This window comes from Pelobates fuscus, chromosome 1 (assembly GCF_036172605.1).
Source record: "Pelobates fuscus isolate aPelFus1 chromosome 1, aPelFus1.pri, whole genome shotgun sequence".
Lineage (NCBI taxonomy): Eukaryota > Metazoa > Chordata > Amphibia > Anura > Pelobatidae > Pelobates > Pelobates fuscus.
Window position 1 is genome coordinate 251,037,556 of NC_086317.1, and position 19,619 is coordinate 251,057,174.

The following is a 19,619-nucleotide window of genomic DNA, read 5'->3' on the forward strand; positions in this document are numbered from 1 at the left end:
TTATTATTTAATAAATGATTTTATAAAAGCTTTTTTTACTCAACCAAAATTTTCATTTTTGATTCCAATAACCCCTTCACACCGGCACTTATGTATGCACGACTGCCAGGCTATGTAACCACACCCTGCAATCGTGTATAAATGATTAGCATAATTGCTTAATGAATTTTTTTAGTGCAAATTAATTGAGTTTGCAAATGATGCCATAACTACAGTCAGAGAGTTCACAATGCAGCTCCACAGGGAGCCACAACACTGCAAGACACTGAACAATGAATACAGAGACTAGCACTCGCCATTCAGCGCTGTAAGCCCGTACATCAATATAACCATAGCTCTGTATGCACACAATGCAACCCCTAGTAATTTTTTCACTTAGGGTGTTAGCGCGGCCTTCATGTTTGAGTTTTGCTTAAGGCCTCACAAAGTCTAGAGCAACCCACTGGGGGAGGGGCATAGCACTTCAAATTACCGAACAACCACACAAACCAGACACCACCCTGGAGCTTGTTAACACCTATTAACGACTTAGAACGTTTCTCACCGCAGTGTTCTAATTGTTCGTCTGGGTGGCCACAATTTCTATGGACAACCACAAGGTGGCAGCTATCTTGTTTGCATGAACGCAGGCAGCTGTGTTTGGGCATGAATCTCCTGGAACTAAAATCGAATACAGAAACTCCCGAACACCGCTGGACTTCCATCATCACCTGCATTCGATTCTATTCAACTTAGAAGGGCACTGTTCGGTGAGATCATTCATCTGGATGAGCGGAACAAGCTCCAGGGTAAGACTATTTTGGTAGTTTGTTCATTTTCAAACTACCAAACTAGACCGACCACAAGCCCTGATTCTCTGGAACTGTTTTGGGCATGGGACCATGCCTGTGGTCAGTCAAATAAATGACTTCCATAGAATTCCTAAACCCCTTAACTGATCTAGGTGATTTTTGGGTATGTTGGTCACCCAGTGTAGGGATTTTATGTGTTTTGGGGGTACTTTTGGGGTTTTAGAAATATGTGTTTTTTTTCTGCCTGGAGATAATTGAGTGAATACAGTATCTGACTCAATTATCTCCCAGGCAGAGGGGATGGATTGTATGCTGTGTAGGAGTGTCGTGCCTTGTAACCTTATTGTTATTGGTCTGTTATGCTGTAAATCAGTCTCCAACAAGGTCCATGTGGGCTTACACCCTCAACATAGAGCCTCGTCTCATGTGTGGAGGGGACAGCTATATTCACTCAGGGGATTGATATACTCCTTATACTCCCCTGGGTTCAAATCACTAGCTCTTATAAGAGCTTTTCCTGCTATACTCTCTGGAGTAGGAGAGGTCCACCCATCCTGGTCTTGGATCCAGGGTGGGTGGAGGACGGCGAGACCCCAACCAAGCTGTGGCGGAGAAGGGGCTACAGTGCTTATGATGTCTGGTGGAGTGCTTGGAGTCCTCGGTGAGCACTAGGAACATCAATTGACAGAGGCACCCGGTTGCCAGGCGGTCCGTCACACCTGTAATCTTCTGAAAAATAATAAACTCTGATATACAAAAAATATGTATATTATAAGGAGATTTATATGTGTGTAAAAGGTCACAGTAGTAGGGTTAAATTAGGATATCAGGCCTTCACTGTGCAGTATCAATCCCTGAAAATGAGAATTATTAATCTGGATTTTGGAAGAACTTCATAGTGTCAGTATCATGTATGATATTTTTATTATTTGTTTTTGAGCTCTTAGAAATATTCTGCCTGAACTATCTCCATCCTTCCAGGGCATGCCTGGAGATAAGAAATTGTTTAGTTGAATGATGTAGTGAATTGGAACCCACCACTATTGAGGGAACACTGGGATAATTTATCCCCAATTTTTTGGCTGTTTCAATTGAGCTGAATTAAGGTTGCCTGTGACTCTAAACTGGATACCAGACTGGGTCCCTCTTCTAGAACCCTGGTCTCTGTTTCTGTTAGAGTTATTTGTGGTGGTTGAGTCTTGTTTGTAATGTCTTAGTATGTATGTTTGCCCCATTTTCCTTACCTTTCACTGGTAGTCCAGTGGGGGGGGGGGGGGGGCAAAGTGGTCTGCAATTATTGGGTACAGACCATAGTAAAAGTTCTCTCATGGTTTCAACACTTAGATAATGACTCTGTCATTGGCTCTGCTGTCTGTGGTACACTGATTTTTTTTTAAGAAAAGTGGGGGGACCAAAAGTGAGCTCATATATGTGGTTTACACTTGATATTAGAGCAGACCACATTGCTCCCTTAACAAAGAGATCTTTTACTCTCCCTGCCAGCTCAAAAAGGACGCCTTCACAGCAATAGTTGGAGCTTTATGCCAAGGTAGAGGCACACATTGGATCTAAGCCAGGGCCCTAGGCGGCTGCCTTATAGGTTATCTGGTTCTGATTTCAAGAAACCTGCAAATTAGGTGAACTTAAATTGACAAATAGATGAATATTAATTCAAGAGCAATATGCTGTTAAGTAATTGATAGTTGCTGTTAAGTAATTCAGGATGCTGTAAACTGCACACATGCATACAAAAAACATACTAAGAAGCAAAAAAATATAATTTTCAAAACATTTTTTAATCCACAATTTAAGTAATCATGACATAATTTCCACATTTCATGATATGAAAGACTGATTTAGCAGATAAAATATGAAGTTTGTCCACTTTTTGTACAAAGGTAGTACGACCAGCAAACAACTCGTGTATGATTAAAGGCAGTCTCTTTGCAATGCTTAAGGTGTCTGTAGTACCCTGGCGCTGTCCCTTTTTCACTCTTAAAATATATTCAAATAGTTTAACATTGTATGAGGGTCCTCGGATGCCCGCTGCCCAGCTCCTCTGGTGCTCAGGCACAAACATTCACATTAGGCCAAGCAGCAGTGGCATGGTTTGAGTAACAGCTGACGGCTCACAGACTGTCACAGACACCCATTGCTGGCATGGCTAAGTGTAACTACAGTGTAACAACATTGTAACCATCATCCAAGCAAGGGCCATGCAGCGGGCCTCTCATCGAATGTTAAACTATTCAGACATGGTTGAACATTGAACACAGGAATGGAGCCACGGGGCTGCAAGCACTATAACTAATATAATGTTTAAATTGTTACACTGCCTAGAGTGTTTCTTAAAAGAAAAACTTCAAATTTTAACTTCTTAACAACTCTTCATATGATGACACATTCCCATATCTGTGGACTGTTTATCATTTGCAGGGAATCCACTTGTGACGAAATTAACAGGAAGAATTCCTTTCTGATTTAGTAAAATTGTTTTCTCTCTGATATCTTAGGAATACCATTGCTTTGGACAGAATCTTGTTTCTCCAACATCTAAAACAAACAAACAGAATATTAATAATATTATACATTAATTATGTTTTCTTTAATTATTTTTGTATTTTTATCAGTTAAATTTTGCTTGATGTAGGTGTATTTTACAGGTGATACTGATTAGAATATCTTGCAAAAGTTCATTTATTTCAGTAATGCAACGTAAAAGGGGAAACTCATATATGAGATAGACGCATTACATGCGAAGCAAGATAGTTCAAGCAGTGATTTGTCATAAGTGCGATAATTATGGCTCACAGCTCATGAAAACCCCAAATTCACAATCTCAGTAAATTAGAATATTACATGCAATCATTAAAACAAGGTGTGTACATAGGACAATATCGGACCTCTGAAAAGTATAAGCATGCATATGGACTCAGTACTTGGTTTGGGCCCCTTTTGCAGCAATTACTGTCTCAATGCGGCGTGGCATGGAAGCTATCCGCCTGTGGCACTGCTGAGGTATTATGGAAGACCAGGATGCTTCAATAGCGCCTGTGATAAGGTCAATGGGGTGGTCTGTGAGGGAGTCTATATTTTAACAGAATTGTTCAGAGAGGCATATGATTTTTAACCCCAGGGGGAGTGTATGTTTCTGTGTATATAACCAGAATGAATTTTTAGTTATGGGCCCCTGGGGTGGAGCATTTAGAGAGCAGGGTGGGCCAGTGCTCCACTCTGCAGTTTAGCGGTTTTCTTGGAAGACATAGATCCAGGCCAGGGTTTTTGGACTGTCTCCAACCTACTGCTGAGCTGCAGGTAATCAGCTGCAGCAGTGGGAATAAACCCCTCCCTGCTAGGCAGGTAAGGGGGAGAATGTTTGTTTCTCTCTGGAAGGCTGGAAGCAGCAGGCTAGCTAAATACTGGAGTGCTGAGAGTGGACTCTAGGTTGGTGAAACCAATCATTTTTGTTCTAGTTTAACCCCTGAGAGATAGGGAACCTAATGTTAGTTAGTGCTCAGACGAGCTAGGTTTTTGTTTATAGGGATTTGTGTTATATTTATGTTTTAATTTGCTGCTGCCTCATGTGTAAACTTGCAAATAAAGTGCCTGGAATTAAATTGCATTAAAAGACTGTGCATGTTTTGCCCTAGAGGACCGTGCTACCTGCAGACAAAGATCACAATATGGTGGAGAATGCGGGCATTGTAGCACATTGAGGGTCTGTGGGTGTGCCAGTCATTCGGTAGTCTGCTTGAGGACTCTTATTTTTGCAGACTTGTTAAACAAATAAGTGGCACTGTACCTTTAAGACTGTTACCTGCTTGGTGCTATAATGGAGGAACTGGTGAAAGCTCTGGTACAGGCAACCGCTGTACAACAAGAAACAAATCGTCTACTGGTTACACAGGTTGAGAACCTGAAGGAAGCCCAGCAGATGGATAGAGCTGCCCTTACTGAGGTGTTGCAGAGAGTGATAGTGCCATCTGAAGGGAGCCCCCCTGGGGAAAGGGGATCCCGTATCTGTGCCACTGACTTCCTGCATAAGATGACAGAGATAGATGATGTGGAGGCTTATCTGACCACTTTCGAGAGGGTTGCTGCCCAGGAAAGATGGCCATTGAACCAGTGGGCGGGGCTTCTAGCCCCATGCCTGAGCGGGGAGTGCCAAAAATCCTATGAGGACCTACCTTCTGACCAGACCCAGGATTACAAGCAACTTAAAGCTGAAATTCTAAAGCGCATTGGCGTAACACCAGCCATTAGAGCCCAAAGGATTCATAATTGGGCATACGATGTGAGTAAACCTACCAGAGCCCAGATGTATGGATTGCTCAGGCTCGCTCTGAAGTGGCTGGAGCCAGAGCGCAACCATGCTACCAAGATAGTGGAAATGGTTGTGATGGACCGTTTTCTCAGACACCTGCCAACAGGACTGCAACAATGGGTCTGCCAAGGGGACCCTCAGGATCCAGAAGCAATGATGTGCCTGATTGAGAGGTATTTGGTTGCCAAGGAGCCATACAGTATTGATCCTCATCAGAAGTCCCGACCGGCTAACAACCGGATAAGCGGGAAAGTGGGAAACAAAAGACAAAACTTTGTACCGAACCTTGGACCATAGGTTAAATGCTCTGTAGGGGTAGTGCCCCTATTACCATATGATTTGGTATTAGGGAGGGACTTTCCCCATTTCTGCCACCTATGGGAAAAGTGCTCTGTTCATCCAAAAATGCGCTCTGAGGAGCTACCCGGGGTAGAGTGTATAGATAATATTTTTCCTTTCTCCGATTTAGAATGTGAATTGGGTAACGAGCAAGAGACACCCTTGGTGTGCCTGGGTAATGAGGTAGAACCTCCCCATACTGAAGACCCTATAGAAGAAGTGGAGTTTCAGGATCTCAGAGTCCCCCCTGGTAACTTCCGAGCAGCCCAATGGGAAGATATGTCCTTGACAGCTGCAAGAGAGAATGTGCAAATAGTGGAGGGTACAAGGGTGGACCCTGACAAGCAAATTCTTAGCCAGCTGGCAAGGGCCATATGAAATCACTGAGTGGATCAGTGACGTGAACTATAAAGTAAGACAGCCAGGCAGACGGAAGCCAGAACAGACATATCATATAAATGTATTGAAGCCATGGGTAGAACGAGAGGTTCTCATCATGACCAGAGATAAACCTACTCAAACCACTCGTGAGCAGGGTCCGGAGGTGCATGCCGCTGATACTCTTGCCCCCCATCAGAAACAGGAAGTCAGGGAGTTTGTGTCTAAAAATAGGGATGTGTTTTCCCCAATACCAGGAAAAACACATATAATCAAGCATGATATCCTAACTGAATCTGGGAAGAAGATCAATCTGAAGCCCTACAGGATACCTGAGGCTAGACGTGAAGCGGTTAGTGCAAAGGTTAAAAAGATGCTTGAGTTGGGGGTGATTGAAGTATCACAAAGTGAGTGGAACAACCTAATTGTGTTAGTACCCAAACCAAATGGGGAAATCCGTTTCTGTAATGATTTCCGTAAGCTAAATGATATCTCTAAGTTTGATGCCTACCCGATGCCTCATGTGGATGAGCTAATAGAGCGATTAGGTAAGGCCAGATATCTGAGCACCTTGGACCTCACCAAGGTACCCCTGACAGAAAAAGCAAAAGAGAAAACCGCGTTTTCTACCCCTGATGGGTTGTTCCAATATAAAGTACTGCCATTTGGGTTGCATGGTGCCCCAGCCACATTTCAGCGTATGATGGATAAGACACTTCACCCCCACAGACAGTATGCAGCCGCCTACCTGGATGATGTGGTGATTCACAGTGCGGACTGGGAAACCCACTTGATGAAGGTTCAGGCATTTGTGGATAGTATAAGGGCTGCCGATTTGACAGCTAACCCTGCTAAGTGTTCTTTAGGGCTAGAAGAAGCACTGGGGTACACTATCGGGCGGGGGCTCCTTAAACCACAAGAGAGCAAAGTAGCAGCCATCACCAGTTGGCCACGTCCTATAACTAAAAAAGCAAGTCAGGGCTTTTTTAGGCTTAACCGGCTACTATCGCAGGTTCATCCCTGGGTACGCTACCATTGCCAACCCATTGACTGAACTTACTAAGACAAAAGGCCCGATTATGGTTTAGTGAACCCCTGAAGCGGAGCATGCCTTTCAAGTCTTGAAGGGAGCCTTGTGTGCTGACCATGTTTTGGTGGCTCCGGATTTCACTAAACCATTTGTGGTACGGACCGATGCGTCTGATGTGGACCTTGGCGCGGTTCTGTCCCAGGTACATGAAGGAGAGGAACATCCTGTCATGTATCTGAGCCGGAAAATGAATCCCCATGAACAGAGGTACTCCGTAGTGGAAAAGGAATGCCTGGCAATAAAATGGGCTTTAGAATCCCTGAGATATTACTTACTGGGGAGATGTTTTACACTGATCACGGACCATGCTCCTTTAACGTGGATGAGGCAAAACAAAGAAAAGTATGCCAGGGTGACTAGATGGTTCCCAAGTCTTCAGCCTTACCAGTTTACTATTACTCACAGGGCCGGAACTGCCCAAGGTAATGCAGATGGCCTCTCCGGAGTTCACTGTTTATGGTCCCAGGCCGCTCGCCCCGATGGGTCTGAGCTGGGGAGGGGGATATGTGATAAGGTGAATGGGGTGGTCTGTGAGGGAGTCTATATTTCGACAGAATTGTTCAGAGAGACATATGATTTTTAACCCCAGGGGGAGTGTATGTTTCTGTGTATATAACCAGAATGAATATTTAGTTATGGGCCCCTGGGGTGGAGCATTTGAAGAGCAGGGTGGGCCAGTGCTCCACTCCACAGTTTAGTGGTTTTCTTGGAAGACATAGATCCAGGCCAGGGTTTTTGGACTGTCTCCAACCTACTGCTGAGCTGCAGGTAATCAGCTGCAGCAGTGGGAATAAACCCCTCCCTGCTAGGCAGGTAAGGGGGAGAATGTTTGTTTCTCTCTGGAAGGCTGGAAGCAGCAGGCTGACTAAATACTGGAGTGCTGAGAGCGGACAAAGACTCTAGGTTGGTGAAACCAATCATTTTTGTTCTAGTTTAACCCCTGAGACATAGGGAACCTAATGTTAGTTAGTGCTCAGACAAGCTAGGTTTTTGTTTATAGGGATTTGTGTTATATTTATGTTTTAATTTGCTGCTGCCTCATGTGTAAACTTGCAAATAAAGTGCCTGGAATGAAATTGCATTAAAAGACTGTGCATGTTTTGCCCTAGAGGACCGTGCTACCTGCAGACAAGGATCACACGCCCTTCAACTCTTCTGCATTGTTCGGTCTCATGTCTCTCATCTTTCTCTTGGCAATGCCCCATAGATTCTCTATGGGGTTCAGGTCAGGTGAGTTTGCTGGCCAATCAAGCACAGAAATCCCACGGTCATTGAACCAGGCTTTGGTGCTTTTGGCAGTGTGGAAAATGAAGTCAGCATCCCCATAAAGCTCGTCTGCGGAAGGAAGCATGAAGTGCTCCAAAATCTCCTGGTAGACGGCTGCATTGACCCTGGCCTTAATGAAGCACAGTGGACCAACACCAGCAGATGACATGGCTCCCCAAATAAACACAGACTGTGGAAACTTCACACTGGACTTCAAGCATCTTGCAGTGTGTGCCTCTCCATTCTTCCTCCAGACTCTGGGTCCTGGTTTCCAAATGAGATGCAAAAGTTGCTCTCATCAGAAAAGAGGACTTTGGACCACTGAGCAACAGACCAGGTCTGTTTTTCTTTAGCCCAGGTAAGACGTTTCTGACGTTGTTTGTTGTTCAAGAGCGGCTTGACAAGAGGAATACGACATCTGAAGACCATGTCCAGGATCTGTCTGTGTGTGGTGGCTCTTGATGCACTGACTCCAGCCTCAGTCCACTCCTTGTGAAAGTCCCCACCACTTTTGACTGGCCTTTTCCTGACAATCCTCTCCAGGCTGCGGTCATCCCTGCTGCTTGTGCACCTTTTTCTTCCATACTTTTCACTTCCACAAAACTTTCTATTAATTGCTTTGATACAGCAAATTGGGAACATCCAACTTCCTTCACAATTGCCTTTTGAGGCTTACCCTCCTTATGGAGGGTGTCAGTGATGGTTTTCTGCACAACTGCCAGGTCAGCAGTCTTCCCCATGATTGTGATTCCTACTGAACCAGACAGAGACCATTTAAAGGCTCAGAAACCCTTTTGCAGGTGTTATGGCTTACTTAGCTGATTAGAGTGGGATAATGTGAGCCTAGAATTGTGCACCTTTTCACAATATTCTAATTTACTGAGATTGTGGATTTGGGGTTTTCATGAGCTGTAAGCCATAATCATCGCACTTATGACAAATCACGGCTTGAACTATCTTGCTTTGCATATAATGCGTCTATCTCATATATTAGTTTCCCCCTTTACGTTGCATTACTGAAATAAATTAACTTTTGCACGATATTCTAATTTTTCGAGTATCACCTGTATACTATTTTTATTCTGATTTTGGCCTTTGCTATTTTTCATGGATATTTTAAATACAGCAGCTTACTTGTTCCAGGACCTACTCACTTGTAAACGAGTGACTTTATATTTTGTGATCCATTGTTGCATTTTCTTTTGGCTTTACTGGAAAGTACAGTATTATACAGTATCTATACTGTTATTAGCTAAATATCATTCAACTGAAAATTACACCTTGTCTGTTACGTTGACTGTCTCTCCCATAAATCAAAATCCAACTTACTATTTTCATTTCCTTTCTGTGTAGGCTTGAGAGGTACTCCCTGTATTGATTATATTCCTTTAAAGTGCAAATAATCTAAACAAGAGAATTATTTTATTAATTTAATGTCATTCAGTTAACTAACAATATATATGCAATATTGTGTGATGATTTGTATTTTCTGTGTGAAACTAAAGTAACTTGATAAATACAGATAACAGCTTCCATTTAGGTTTGCCATATCTACAGGTTTTCCTGGACACATCACATACATATTAATATTAGTCACAAACAAATAATAAGGTGGAGGATCTTACATACACAATAAAGATGGATCTTTACATAGGTATAATCCCAAGATAAAAGATAGGAGAAAAAGCAAATATGGTGCAATATGGTTTGGTATTGTTTTGTGTATTGTCCACAGAGTATTCTAATAGATATAAACTCACAAGTAAGGAGCCACTATATGTAAGGCTCAAGAGTATCGCCTTGTGGGATATATGAGGTCCCACTCCCTTTAAGTCTACCCAGTTCCTGTTTCCCACTTTCGTGTGCTACTCTCTTAGGACTAGTGCAGTCCTTTATAGTTTGGCTTGGTTGTCCCTTGGTGTTATTCCTCTCTTTGCATGCCTTTTACTGTGCTTCGTTTATTGCCCCTGATGTGTCCCCTGTCCCTCTTTCTCCCCCACCCTCGTTGGTAGTGTTCCCCCTGATCCCTGTGTCATGCCGAGTGTGGTATTTTCCCATGTATGTCTTCCATTTCTCTCCCGCTTTGCCAATATGTTTCCGCTGTCCTAGGTGTTTGTCTGCCATCTGCCCGTACTTCCAGTTGAGGGAAACTTGGTCAAGTAGGGCTTCTTTCCTGGGTGCTATCCGTGACTTCCAAGCCCTGGCTATGAGTGTTACAGCTGCTATGAGCAAGTGGAATATTAGCCCTTCTTCTGTTTTGCTTAAGGCATTTGGTATCATGAATAAGATGCTTTGTTCAATAGTGAGTGGCCATCTTCTGTCTAATAGGTTTCCCGCTATGTTCTCCGCTTCTCTCCAGTATTGCCTAATTTGTGTGCATGCCCACCATTTGTGACTCATCGAGCCTTCTGCAGCTCCACATCTCCAACAAGTGTTGGGCGAGTTTGGGTAAAGCGCTGCTAGCTTCTCCGGTACCATGTACCATCGATATTGTAGCTTCCGTATGGTCTCTAGGTGTGTGGTGCATAATGTATTTCCTTTGTGTATCGTAAAAGCCCGCTTCTAGTCATCTGTCCCCAGTGACTTTCCCAGTTCTGTGTGCCAAGCTTTTTGGAATGTCATGATTTCCCCTGATCGTTCCGCTAGTAAAGCGGTATATAGGTTTGAGAGAATTTTCTTTGGGGTCTGCCCGTCAAACAGAGGGTTGCTGCTTTGTGTGCGGTTTGTGGCTTATGAGCTTGTATTTTGATTCCCGTGAGTAATGATTTAAGTTGTAAGTAAGAGAACAGTGCTTTGCCGGGTATATTGCACTTTGTTTGGAGTTCTGGGAAGGGGATTAAGCGGTTGTCTTCGTATAGGTGATTTATCGTGGTGCAACCCGCCTCCCCCCATGTCCTAGTGTCAAGGGATGGGATACCCACCGCTAGGCATGAGATTGGGGCGTACCCTTTTATGTCCCTGTGGTCTCCCTCCTTTCCCCTTTGTTTGTCCCAGCAATTCAGTGTTAGGGCAGTGGTAGCAGTGGTAGCTAGGGGTTGGAAGAGCTTGGGGCGTAGGTGTCCTGGGAGCCAGAAAAATCCCGTAGTTCTTGTGTTTTAGCCCAGTGTGATTCTATCTGGTTCCACTGTAGTGGTTCCCCCTCAGCTGTAGCAGTTTTGACCGTTGCCAGTTGGGCTGCTCTGTAGTATGTTTGTACACATGGGAGGCCCAGTCCTCCTTCCACAACTGGGTTGTGTAGGATCACCGCTGCCACCCTTGGCCTTTTGTTGGCCCACACAAACTGAGTTATCAGTCTCTGTAGAGAGGTTATGTATGGTTTTGGCAGTGCTATAGGAAGGGTGTGTAATAGGTACTGGAACTTGGGCAGCAGCATCATTTTGATCGCCACCAATCGTCCCACCCAGGACAGGAATTTTCCTTTCCAGCCTTCCAGTGTAGTGGCAATGTCTTTTGTGAGTGTTATGTAATGTTTGTCTAGGAGTTTGCCCAGGTTTGTTGGAATTTTGATGCCTAAGAACGTGAGGTGGTCTGTTCTCCAGTCAAAGGGGAAGGCTGATTTAAGTCTCTCCAGGGTGTCCCATTGTATCCCTATTCTCATTGCCTGTGTCTTGTTTACGTTTAACTTGTAGTATGAGTGTTTCCCATACTCCGCTATGGTGGCCATTAGGTTTGGGAGTGAGATGTGTGGCTGGGTAAGGGTCAGCAGAATGTCATCGGCGAATAGATTCGCTTTGTATTCTTTGGACCCTATTGTCACTCCGTGGATGGAGGCATTTTGTCTTATGGCTGCCGCCAACGGCTCCAAAGCCATTACATACAGCAATGGGGAGAGGGGGCACCCCTGGCGTGATCCATTGGTTATGGTGAGGGGGTCTGAAACAAAGCCTGCATTTAGGACCCTCGCCGTTGGTGTGTTGTATAGTGCCCTGACCGCTGAGAGGAAGCCTCCCGGTGCCCCAAATTTAAGGAGGACCTGTTCTAAGAACTCCCATCCCAGCCGGTCAAAGGCCTTTTCCGCGTATAGCGACATCAGTATATTACCCACCTTCATGTGTTGGGCACTGTGTATGATATCAATTACCTTCCTAGTGTTGTCCCCTCCTTGCCTGTTTTTTATGAACCCCACTTGGTCCGTGTGTATGATGTGTGGGAGCATAGCTCCCAGACGCCGCGCGTACATTTTTGCGTACAATTTGGCGTCGGTGTTTAACAGGGAGATGGGGCGAAAATTTTGTGGGCAGGTGGGGGGTTTTCCAGGTTTTGGGAGTGTGATTATGTGTGCCAGTAATGTCTCAGCGGGCAATTTTTGTTGACGTGTGGCTTCATTGAAAGTATTGGTTAAATGAGGCGTTAAGATGGCATGGAACGGTTTGTAGTAGCAGTTAGCGAATCCGTCTGGGCCTGGGGATTTGCCTGATGGTAGGGATCGGATGGCAGCGGTGACCTCTTCGTGTGTGATGTCTGCTTCAAGTTCTTGTTGTTGTTGAGGTGTAAATGTGGGCAGCTGTATCGCAGTTAGGTATGTTTTTATGGCTTGTGGTTGTGGTTGGTGTGTGTTTGGGTCGTCCGCTAGGTTGTATAGGGAGGTGTAGTATTTGGCGAAAGAATTGCTTATGTCCCTGGGTGCTGTTACTTTGTGTCCAGCTTCTGTGGTGAGGTATGCTATTTTCTGTTTTGTCTGTATGGCTTTAAGTCGTTGGGCTACTAGTTTGCCTGCTTTGTTACCCTGTGAGTAGTTAGTTGCTTTGAGTTTGTTTAAGTAGCGGCCGGTTTGGTCTAGGGCTTGCTTGTGTATTCCCTGTGTGATTGTCATAATGCGGGTCTTTAGCTCTGGAGTTGGGGCACTTTTGTTTTGAGTGTTAAGGTCTTGGAGCTCTTTTTGCCACGTTCTCATTTGTGCCTGTGCCTGTCTTTTTAGAAAAGCTGCTATCAACAGTCCCCTTATCACAGATTGTGGGCCTGCCATACAGTGTTATGCGGAATTAGGTCTGTAGTGTTCTCTGTGAAATAATGCTTTAGTTCTTTTGCTATTAACTTAGTGAATTCTGGGTCTGCTAGGTGAGAGCTGTTGAGTCTCCACGGGCTTCTGTGTGAGGGTTCATATAGATCAGCCAGGGTCGCCACGACTGGAGCGTGGTCCGACCATGTGATCTGTTCTACAGAGCAGTCCTTGACCTGTTCCAAGTGTTGGCCCTTTATCAATATGGCATCTATCCTAGAATAGGTGTTGTGTACAGTTGAGAAAAATGTGTATCGTTTTTCCTCCACGTGTGTTGCCCTCCAAGTGTCGTAATAGTGGTATTCGTGTAACAATTTTTGTATTGCTTTGCTCTGTCTCTTGAGTGGCTTCATTCTAGGGGCCGTGGGCGCTATCGTGGTATCAACCGTGGGGTCAAGCACATGGTTGATGTCTCCGCACACAACTCCTATTCCCTTTTGTATAGTTTCCAATTTTTTGAATATTTTGTGGAGGAAATTCCTCTGTTCCTGGTTAGGGGCATAAATGCTTGTTATAGTATATTCAACATCGTTGAATGACCCCACCACTATGGCATATCTCCCCTCGTCATCTATTTCCAGGTGTGTAAGGGAAAACTCCTTACATCCTTGCTAATTAGTATTGAGGCACCTTTGGATTTGCTCGTGTGGGTGGCATGGTATTGGTAGGGGTAGTCCCGTGTGAGTAATGGTGCGTGGGCATTTGTTTTAAAGTGGGTTTCTTGAAGGCAAACCACCTCCGGTTTCTGTCGGTTAAGGTCTCTGCGGAGTAGGTTCCTTTTGGATGGGTGGTTGAGGCCTTTTGTATTGTGGGTGTATATTTTCATGGGGGGTTGTACCTAGGGAATTCGGTTTGTTGTAGCGATATCTTTCTTTTGTGTGGGAGTGCCCCCCTACCCAGCTTGTTCGAACCGGGTGGCATCTCCCCAAGGTGGGTAAACTGTGGGTGTGGCCCCTTGTGTGCCCTGTCATCGCCACGTGTGGCGTAGCATTGGATTATCTGTGACACGGTGTGCATACAATGTGAAACACAAAAATTAATGTAAAGAAACAAGTTAAACATGGTAACTAAAACATAAAAACTTAGTGCCGCGTAGATGGCCTTGCGCCAAGCTAAGGCGCTGTGAGGGAGGAAGCGGTATGCTTCCATGCCTGTGCGGTGCGGTCTGTAGGCCTGAAACCTCACTGGTTGTGTCATTAACTATCTTTCACCCCTAAACTATATAGTTTGGCTATTTCTGAACTCTTTTTTTTTTTTTTTTTTTTTTGTGTGTGGTTGCCGCCATTTCAATCCTGTGGCTTATCTATATGTATGTTGGGGTTCGGGGAGGGGATCTCTGTAGCCCCTTGCCCTGTGTGCACCGTACTCTCCCCCCCCCCCCCCACTATTTTGTCAGCCCCAAAGTCATTCTTTTTGTTCTTGCCACTTCTTGCGGCCCATGAACGTTCACTCAGTCAGGTTCTATGTACTTTCTTCCATGACGGCTGGAGCTTGTTCTGGCCTGTTGCGTTGGCTGGGTTCAGCGGTGGTGGTAGGCCCCAGTCTTTAAGGGCTTTCTCTCTGACTTCTGGTGTCATGATGGTGGTGGTTTTACCTTCGTGTGTAATTAAAAGCTTGACTGGGAAACCCCATCTGTATGGCTTCTTGTGCAGCCGTAGTTGTTCCGTGATCCCGGCAAAGGTTTTCCTTTTCTTCAGGGTTGCTGCCGATATGTCCGCATATATCGTGGTTCCCTGGTAAGGAGGTGGTAGGTTAGGACGTAGTCTGCTCGCTCTTAGCAAAATTTCCTTGATGTGAAAATAGTGCAGCCGCACCAAGACGTCTTGCGGTGCTTCTGATGTTAGGAAGGGCGGTTTTGGGACACGGTGGTAACAGTCCAGCAGCAGCATGTCTTGATGCACATCTGGGGCCAGGACTTTGAATAGGCCTTGCAGATGAGTGTGCAGGTCTGCCGCCACCCACTGTTTCCGCTACCCCTCTCAGCCTGAGATTATTGCGGCGAGAACGGTCCTCCATATCCGCTATTTTGGCCTCCAAATGTTAGTTTGCATTTCCTCCATACGGGCGCTTATGCCGTTATATGCTTCGGCCTGGTCGGCCATTTTGTCTTCCAACGTGGAAGTGCGCTCTCCCAGCTCCCTTATATCTGACCTGATGTCGTTTAGTGAGGTCTGAAGGGTGTTTTGGAGCTTGGTGTGCATCACATCCAGCATGCGTTGTAGTACGCCCTGGGTTATCGGTGCGTCTGCCGTGGTCTCTTTCTGTAGTTCGCCGATTTCGTCGTAGGCGCCATCTTGGGCCTCCTCCAGGGCTCCCACAGTCTTTGTTTGGGTTGTGTGGACGGCGAAAAAGCTTGATTTATCGCCTTTGTCTGTCTGGCGCCTGCCCTTTTGCTGGGACATCACTGTGGGATTTTGATGGCTATGTTTCGCTATGGTTTCAGGCCTGTGCAGCAGGTGCTACCCTAACATGCGACCGCCGCGGTTGAGCTCCAGGCCACGCCCCCCGTAAAACTATGTTTTTATTGGCTTGTTGTTGCTGTGTCCCTGTGCCCCACAAGGTCCACCTGGGTGGTAATCTTGGGGGGAAAACTGTATAAAAGACCAAGCTGTTCAATAAACCCTTTAGATCTGAGTTCCTGTTTTACCCTCAACATAGAGACTCATCTCATGTGTGGGGGAAAAGGCTGCATCTACACTGGGGATTGCTATATCACTATACTCCGCAGGGATTATAATCACTAAGCTCTTTTAAGAGCTTGTTCCTGCTACTCTCTCTTGGAGGAGAGGTTCACCCACTGGAACCTGGAGCCTTGTCGTAGGTCCAGGGTGGGTAGAGGACGGCGAGTTCTCAGCCAAGCTGTAATGCTGGATGTGGAGACTGCGGTGCTGATGGTGTCTGGTGGAGTGCTTGGAGTCCTCGGTGACCACTAGGAGCATCCGTCGGCAGAGGTACCCAACCGGGGTACAGGAAGCTCCGTTACAGATACATTAGGTATTTTGAGAAGGAAATATAACTTGTTTTCCACAATTTCACTTTATGTTAGTGTAAAATTAAAGGATAGTTAGTGTCTTGTTTTGTTTTTTTTTTCATATACCTACCTGGTTATCACTGGTGATAAATCCACCATCAAGTAGCCGTTGTTTGATCTTCTTACGGTTGAAATATTGCTTTAAGTGTGGGTCATGTAAGTTATTGTAGGTTGTCTTAAACAAATGGTGTTGTGGATCCTCAAGGTCAAATGTTGGACCCGTCTTATGTAGCTGCAAAAAGATTACAACATAGAATTCTGTGTACTCATTCTGTAAACCTATTCTGAAGAGCATTCATTAGCATAAAGTGACCAATATGTAAAACAACATAGTCCTGAATTAAAGCGGCTCTGTTACCTCAAGTTACTTACTTAGTATTTCATAAGGATAACATTTTTATGAAATATGAATGTTGACTATAATGGAATATATTCGACTGAACACAATGAAAAAAATATCATAATGCAAAGTAGGGAGTACTTTATCTTAGGGTCAAAGTACAGGTGTTCTGTTATGTGGTAGAAGAATTGAAGGAATACTCAGATCACCATAACAACTTCATCTAAATAATGTTGTTATTTTGCCAGGAGGACCCAGGGGTGGAATTCTACCTTAAGAGGTTAAACTGTTCTCTAACAGTTTAACCCCAAAGTTTGCCTCCAGTCACGATCTGTCCCCCAGGTGGCATCCGTTTTCTGGTTCTTAATTACATGAATTGCTGAGTGTTCCCAGGCAATGACACAGCTGATTGGCTTAGAGCTGTTAGCTAATGCTCTAGGTGCCGTGGATCTCGGTTATAGGAAGCTCTTGGTGCCGCAGATTGGCTTATAGCAGTCAGCTGATGCTCTAAGCCAAACAGTAGCTCCCGATTGATAAAAAAAAAAAAAAGACATGTACTTTTTTTTTTATCAATCGGGAGCTACTGTTTGGCTTAGAGCATCAGCTGACTGCTATAAGCCAATATGCGGCACCGAGAGCTTCCTATAAAAGAGATCCAGAAGCCAAATGTTACTTGGGGGACCTTAGATCAGCTCTGGAGGCAAACTTTTTGAGTTTAACGGTTTAACCCCTTAAGCTAAGAGTGTGGTTGGGGGTCTCCTGGCACTATAACAACTTCAATGAGATGAAATTGTTATAGTGACCGGAGTGTCCCCTTAATAATGTGCAATAGAACCAATGATTGATGTGATGCTAATTTTCATATTCCTCTAATGTTTTCTAATAGATCACTTACACGGTTTTACATTAAACCTACAGAGCTACTTATTAATCCATGGGTGTCTATTAAATGTCTTAGAAATATATGCTTATTAATCTTGATTTGATTATGGTATTAAATAGTATATACCTTTTGTGAAAGCTTGGTGGTACAGAACTGGATGGGATGTTTAGGACACACTGGGAATTTGATTCCAGGAGGTAAATCTACCAATTTCTCTACTGGTGGTGCTCTAATGACATCCACCTAAAAAAATAGAAACTCAGTTAAAATAGATTGCAGTACAAATGATGATCATGTGAATATGAATAGAATGTATACATTGTTTGGCCTTTCGTTGGAGAATGACATCCACAAAAAATATTGTAAAAAAAATGTAAGTATCAAGAAAACCTAAGACTGTAAAAAAAAAAAAATCTCAGGTTTGCAGTCTATGCCTGTAAAATGGCCCTTTCTAATATGAATCAGAATATTGTTTTCATTTGTAGAGTATACCTTTTCTGAGCGATCAATGGTACGCATCTGGATCCGATTTTTAAGATGTGCTGCGACTCTGATCCCAGAAGTTGTGTTTTTCTGTGTTGGCGTTGCTCTAATGGAAGAGGCCTAAAATAGAAAATAATTTTATAAAGATTGTATGCATACATATATATGTAAAGAAAACATACCTTATTTGATCATTCACCAGACAATGAACTATGTTAATTTGTTATAAACTATCTAAAAAACTAAAATAATAACAGTATGAATTGCAAGAAAATTACAAATTTAAATGTAAAAATCCTAGAATGCGGAAAATACATGATAATGGCCTTCTTACATCACACTAAAAAGGTTATTCACAAAAGTTCATATTTGGAACCCTCATTAAGCTTTTAAAGAGAAAAATCCAGGTTAGAGTCAAAGCGTCATTTTATTCATGCATCAAGGATATATTTCCTTAAAACAAAATATGAAAAAATAGAAATCGAACTTTGAATGTATTTATTTTTTGCATAACAACAGGTTCTGCAGGAATTTTGTTACCCTAGAAGGTTCTTGTGAAGTTCAGTGAAGCAAACACAATTGGCAGAAATAATAAAAAAATTAGGAAACTGACTTTGATGCTCTTTAGGTAATGTTATAGAATACTAATTCTGGGAAAAGATTTAGTATTAGCATCAATTTGCTATTCTACTACTTACTTTTTTTTTTTATCATTTTTAGGCATCAAATTATTTATAATATATTTACAAGTAATATGGCTCATAATAATTACATTCACAACTGCCATTTTGGAAGTGACATTTTGCTAGCCCCTTCAAGTATTAAGGGGTCCAAATGAATGTAAATTTATTCCTAGTATTACATATATATTTTGTTTATTATTGTTTAAATACAAGAAAAAGAAGAACGGTCAGAACATAGTTTTAAAATTACATGATCATGTGAAATACCTATATAATCTTCCAACAGTATCTGACAGATTTGCATGTTCATTAAAACAGAACTTGGAATAGGTCAAATGGGTAGACGAGTACAGGGATTTAGTAAAGCGTAAAAGGGTAAAAAAAAAAGGGAGAGGTAAAGCGTAAAAGGGTAAAAAAAAAGAAAAAGAAAAGAAAAGGAATAATGCATCCAGAAGTCCGACCATTTTGGGGGGGGGGGTTATAGCAGTGTGGAATATAATTAAAAAAATGTTAGGAAATATATTCCTGAGTTAATTCTGGTTGGCCTGCTGAATTCAATAGATTCAAATTTATTGAATTAGATATCATTTTTGTGGTATATATTTCCCTACAGTTCTCTTGAATTTGCGTTTATATTTTAAACCTTAGCATTACTGCTTTGATTATAAAATCCCAACTTACATTGCCATATATAATTTTCTGTCTTGAAAGAAGTGGAAACATTTGCTCCTCTTTAGCTAACCTTCCTGCCATGGTTATGCAGTGCTAACTGGTTGTGTAGGTGCTGTGCAGCAGATATATAACAGCAACTGCACAATGACAGAGCACAATGCTATGACCTCAACTGCTGTGTTGATGTCACCAATGTTGAAAAGAAACTGCCTTAACTCAGTTGTATATATAATAATAAGCTGTCTCTATTAACAGCAGGTAAAGTTAATAGAAGTTGCTAATTAATGACTGGTTTCAGACCTTGTCACTATTTTTATCAGCTGTCTGCCAGTAATGTCTG

The 19,619-nt window shown here is 43.4% G+C and overlaps 1 protein-coding gene across 1 annotated transcript; it reads right to left on the minus strand.

Annotated features, from left to right (window-relative positions):
- Positions 1-2,626: 2,626 nt before the first annotated feature.
- Positions 2,627-19,360, minus strand: LOC134614518 (fibrous sheath-interacting protein 2-like). The gene is made up of 6 exons (XM_063458472.1): positions 19,289-19,360; positions 17,934-18,044; positions 17,568-17,684; positions 16,289-16,450; positions 9,518-9,592; positions 2,627-3,344 (listed from the first exon to the last, which is right to left on the minus strand). The coding sequence occupies exons 1-6, from the start codon at positions 19,358-19,360 to the stop codon at positions 3,273-3,275; spliced, it is 609 nt and encodes a 202-aa protein (XP_063314542.1). The 3' UTR covers positions 2,627-3,272.
- Positions 19,361-19,619: the final 259 nt, after the last annotated feature.

Bases quoted from the DNA above. Each gene is read 5' to 3' on its own strand.
- LOC134614518 (XM_063458472.1), bottom strand. From the start codon at position 19,360: ATGGCAGGAAGGTTAGCTAAAGAGGAGCAAATGTTTCCACTTCTTTCA. The intron at 9,593-16,288 runs GTAGGTATATGA...TCTCTTGTTTAG, and splicing joins TTATCACCAGTGATAACCAG to ATTATTTGCACTTTAAAGGA. The intron at 3,345-9,517 runs GTAAGTTGGATT...TGTTTGTTTTAG, and splicing joins ACAGAAAGGAAATGAAAATA to ATGTTGGAGAAACAAGATTC.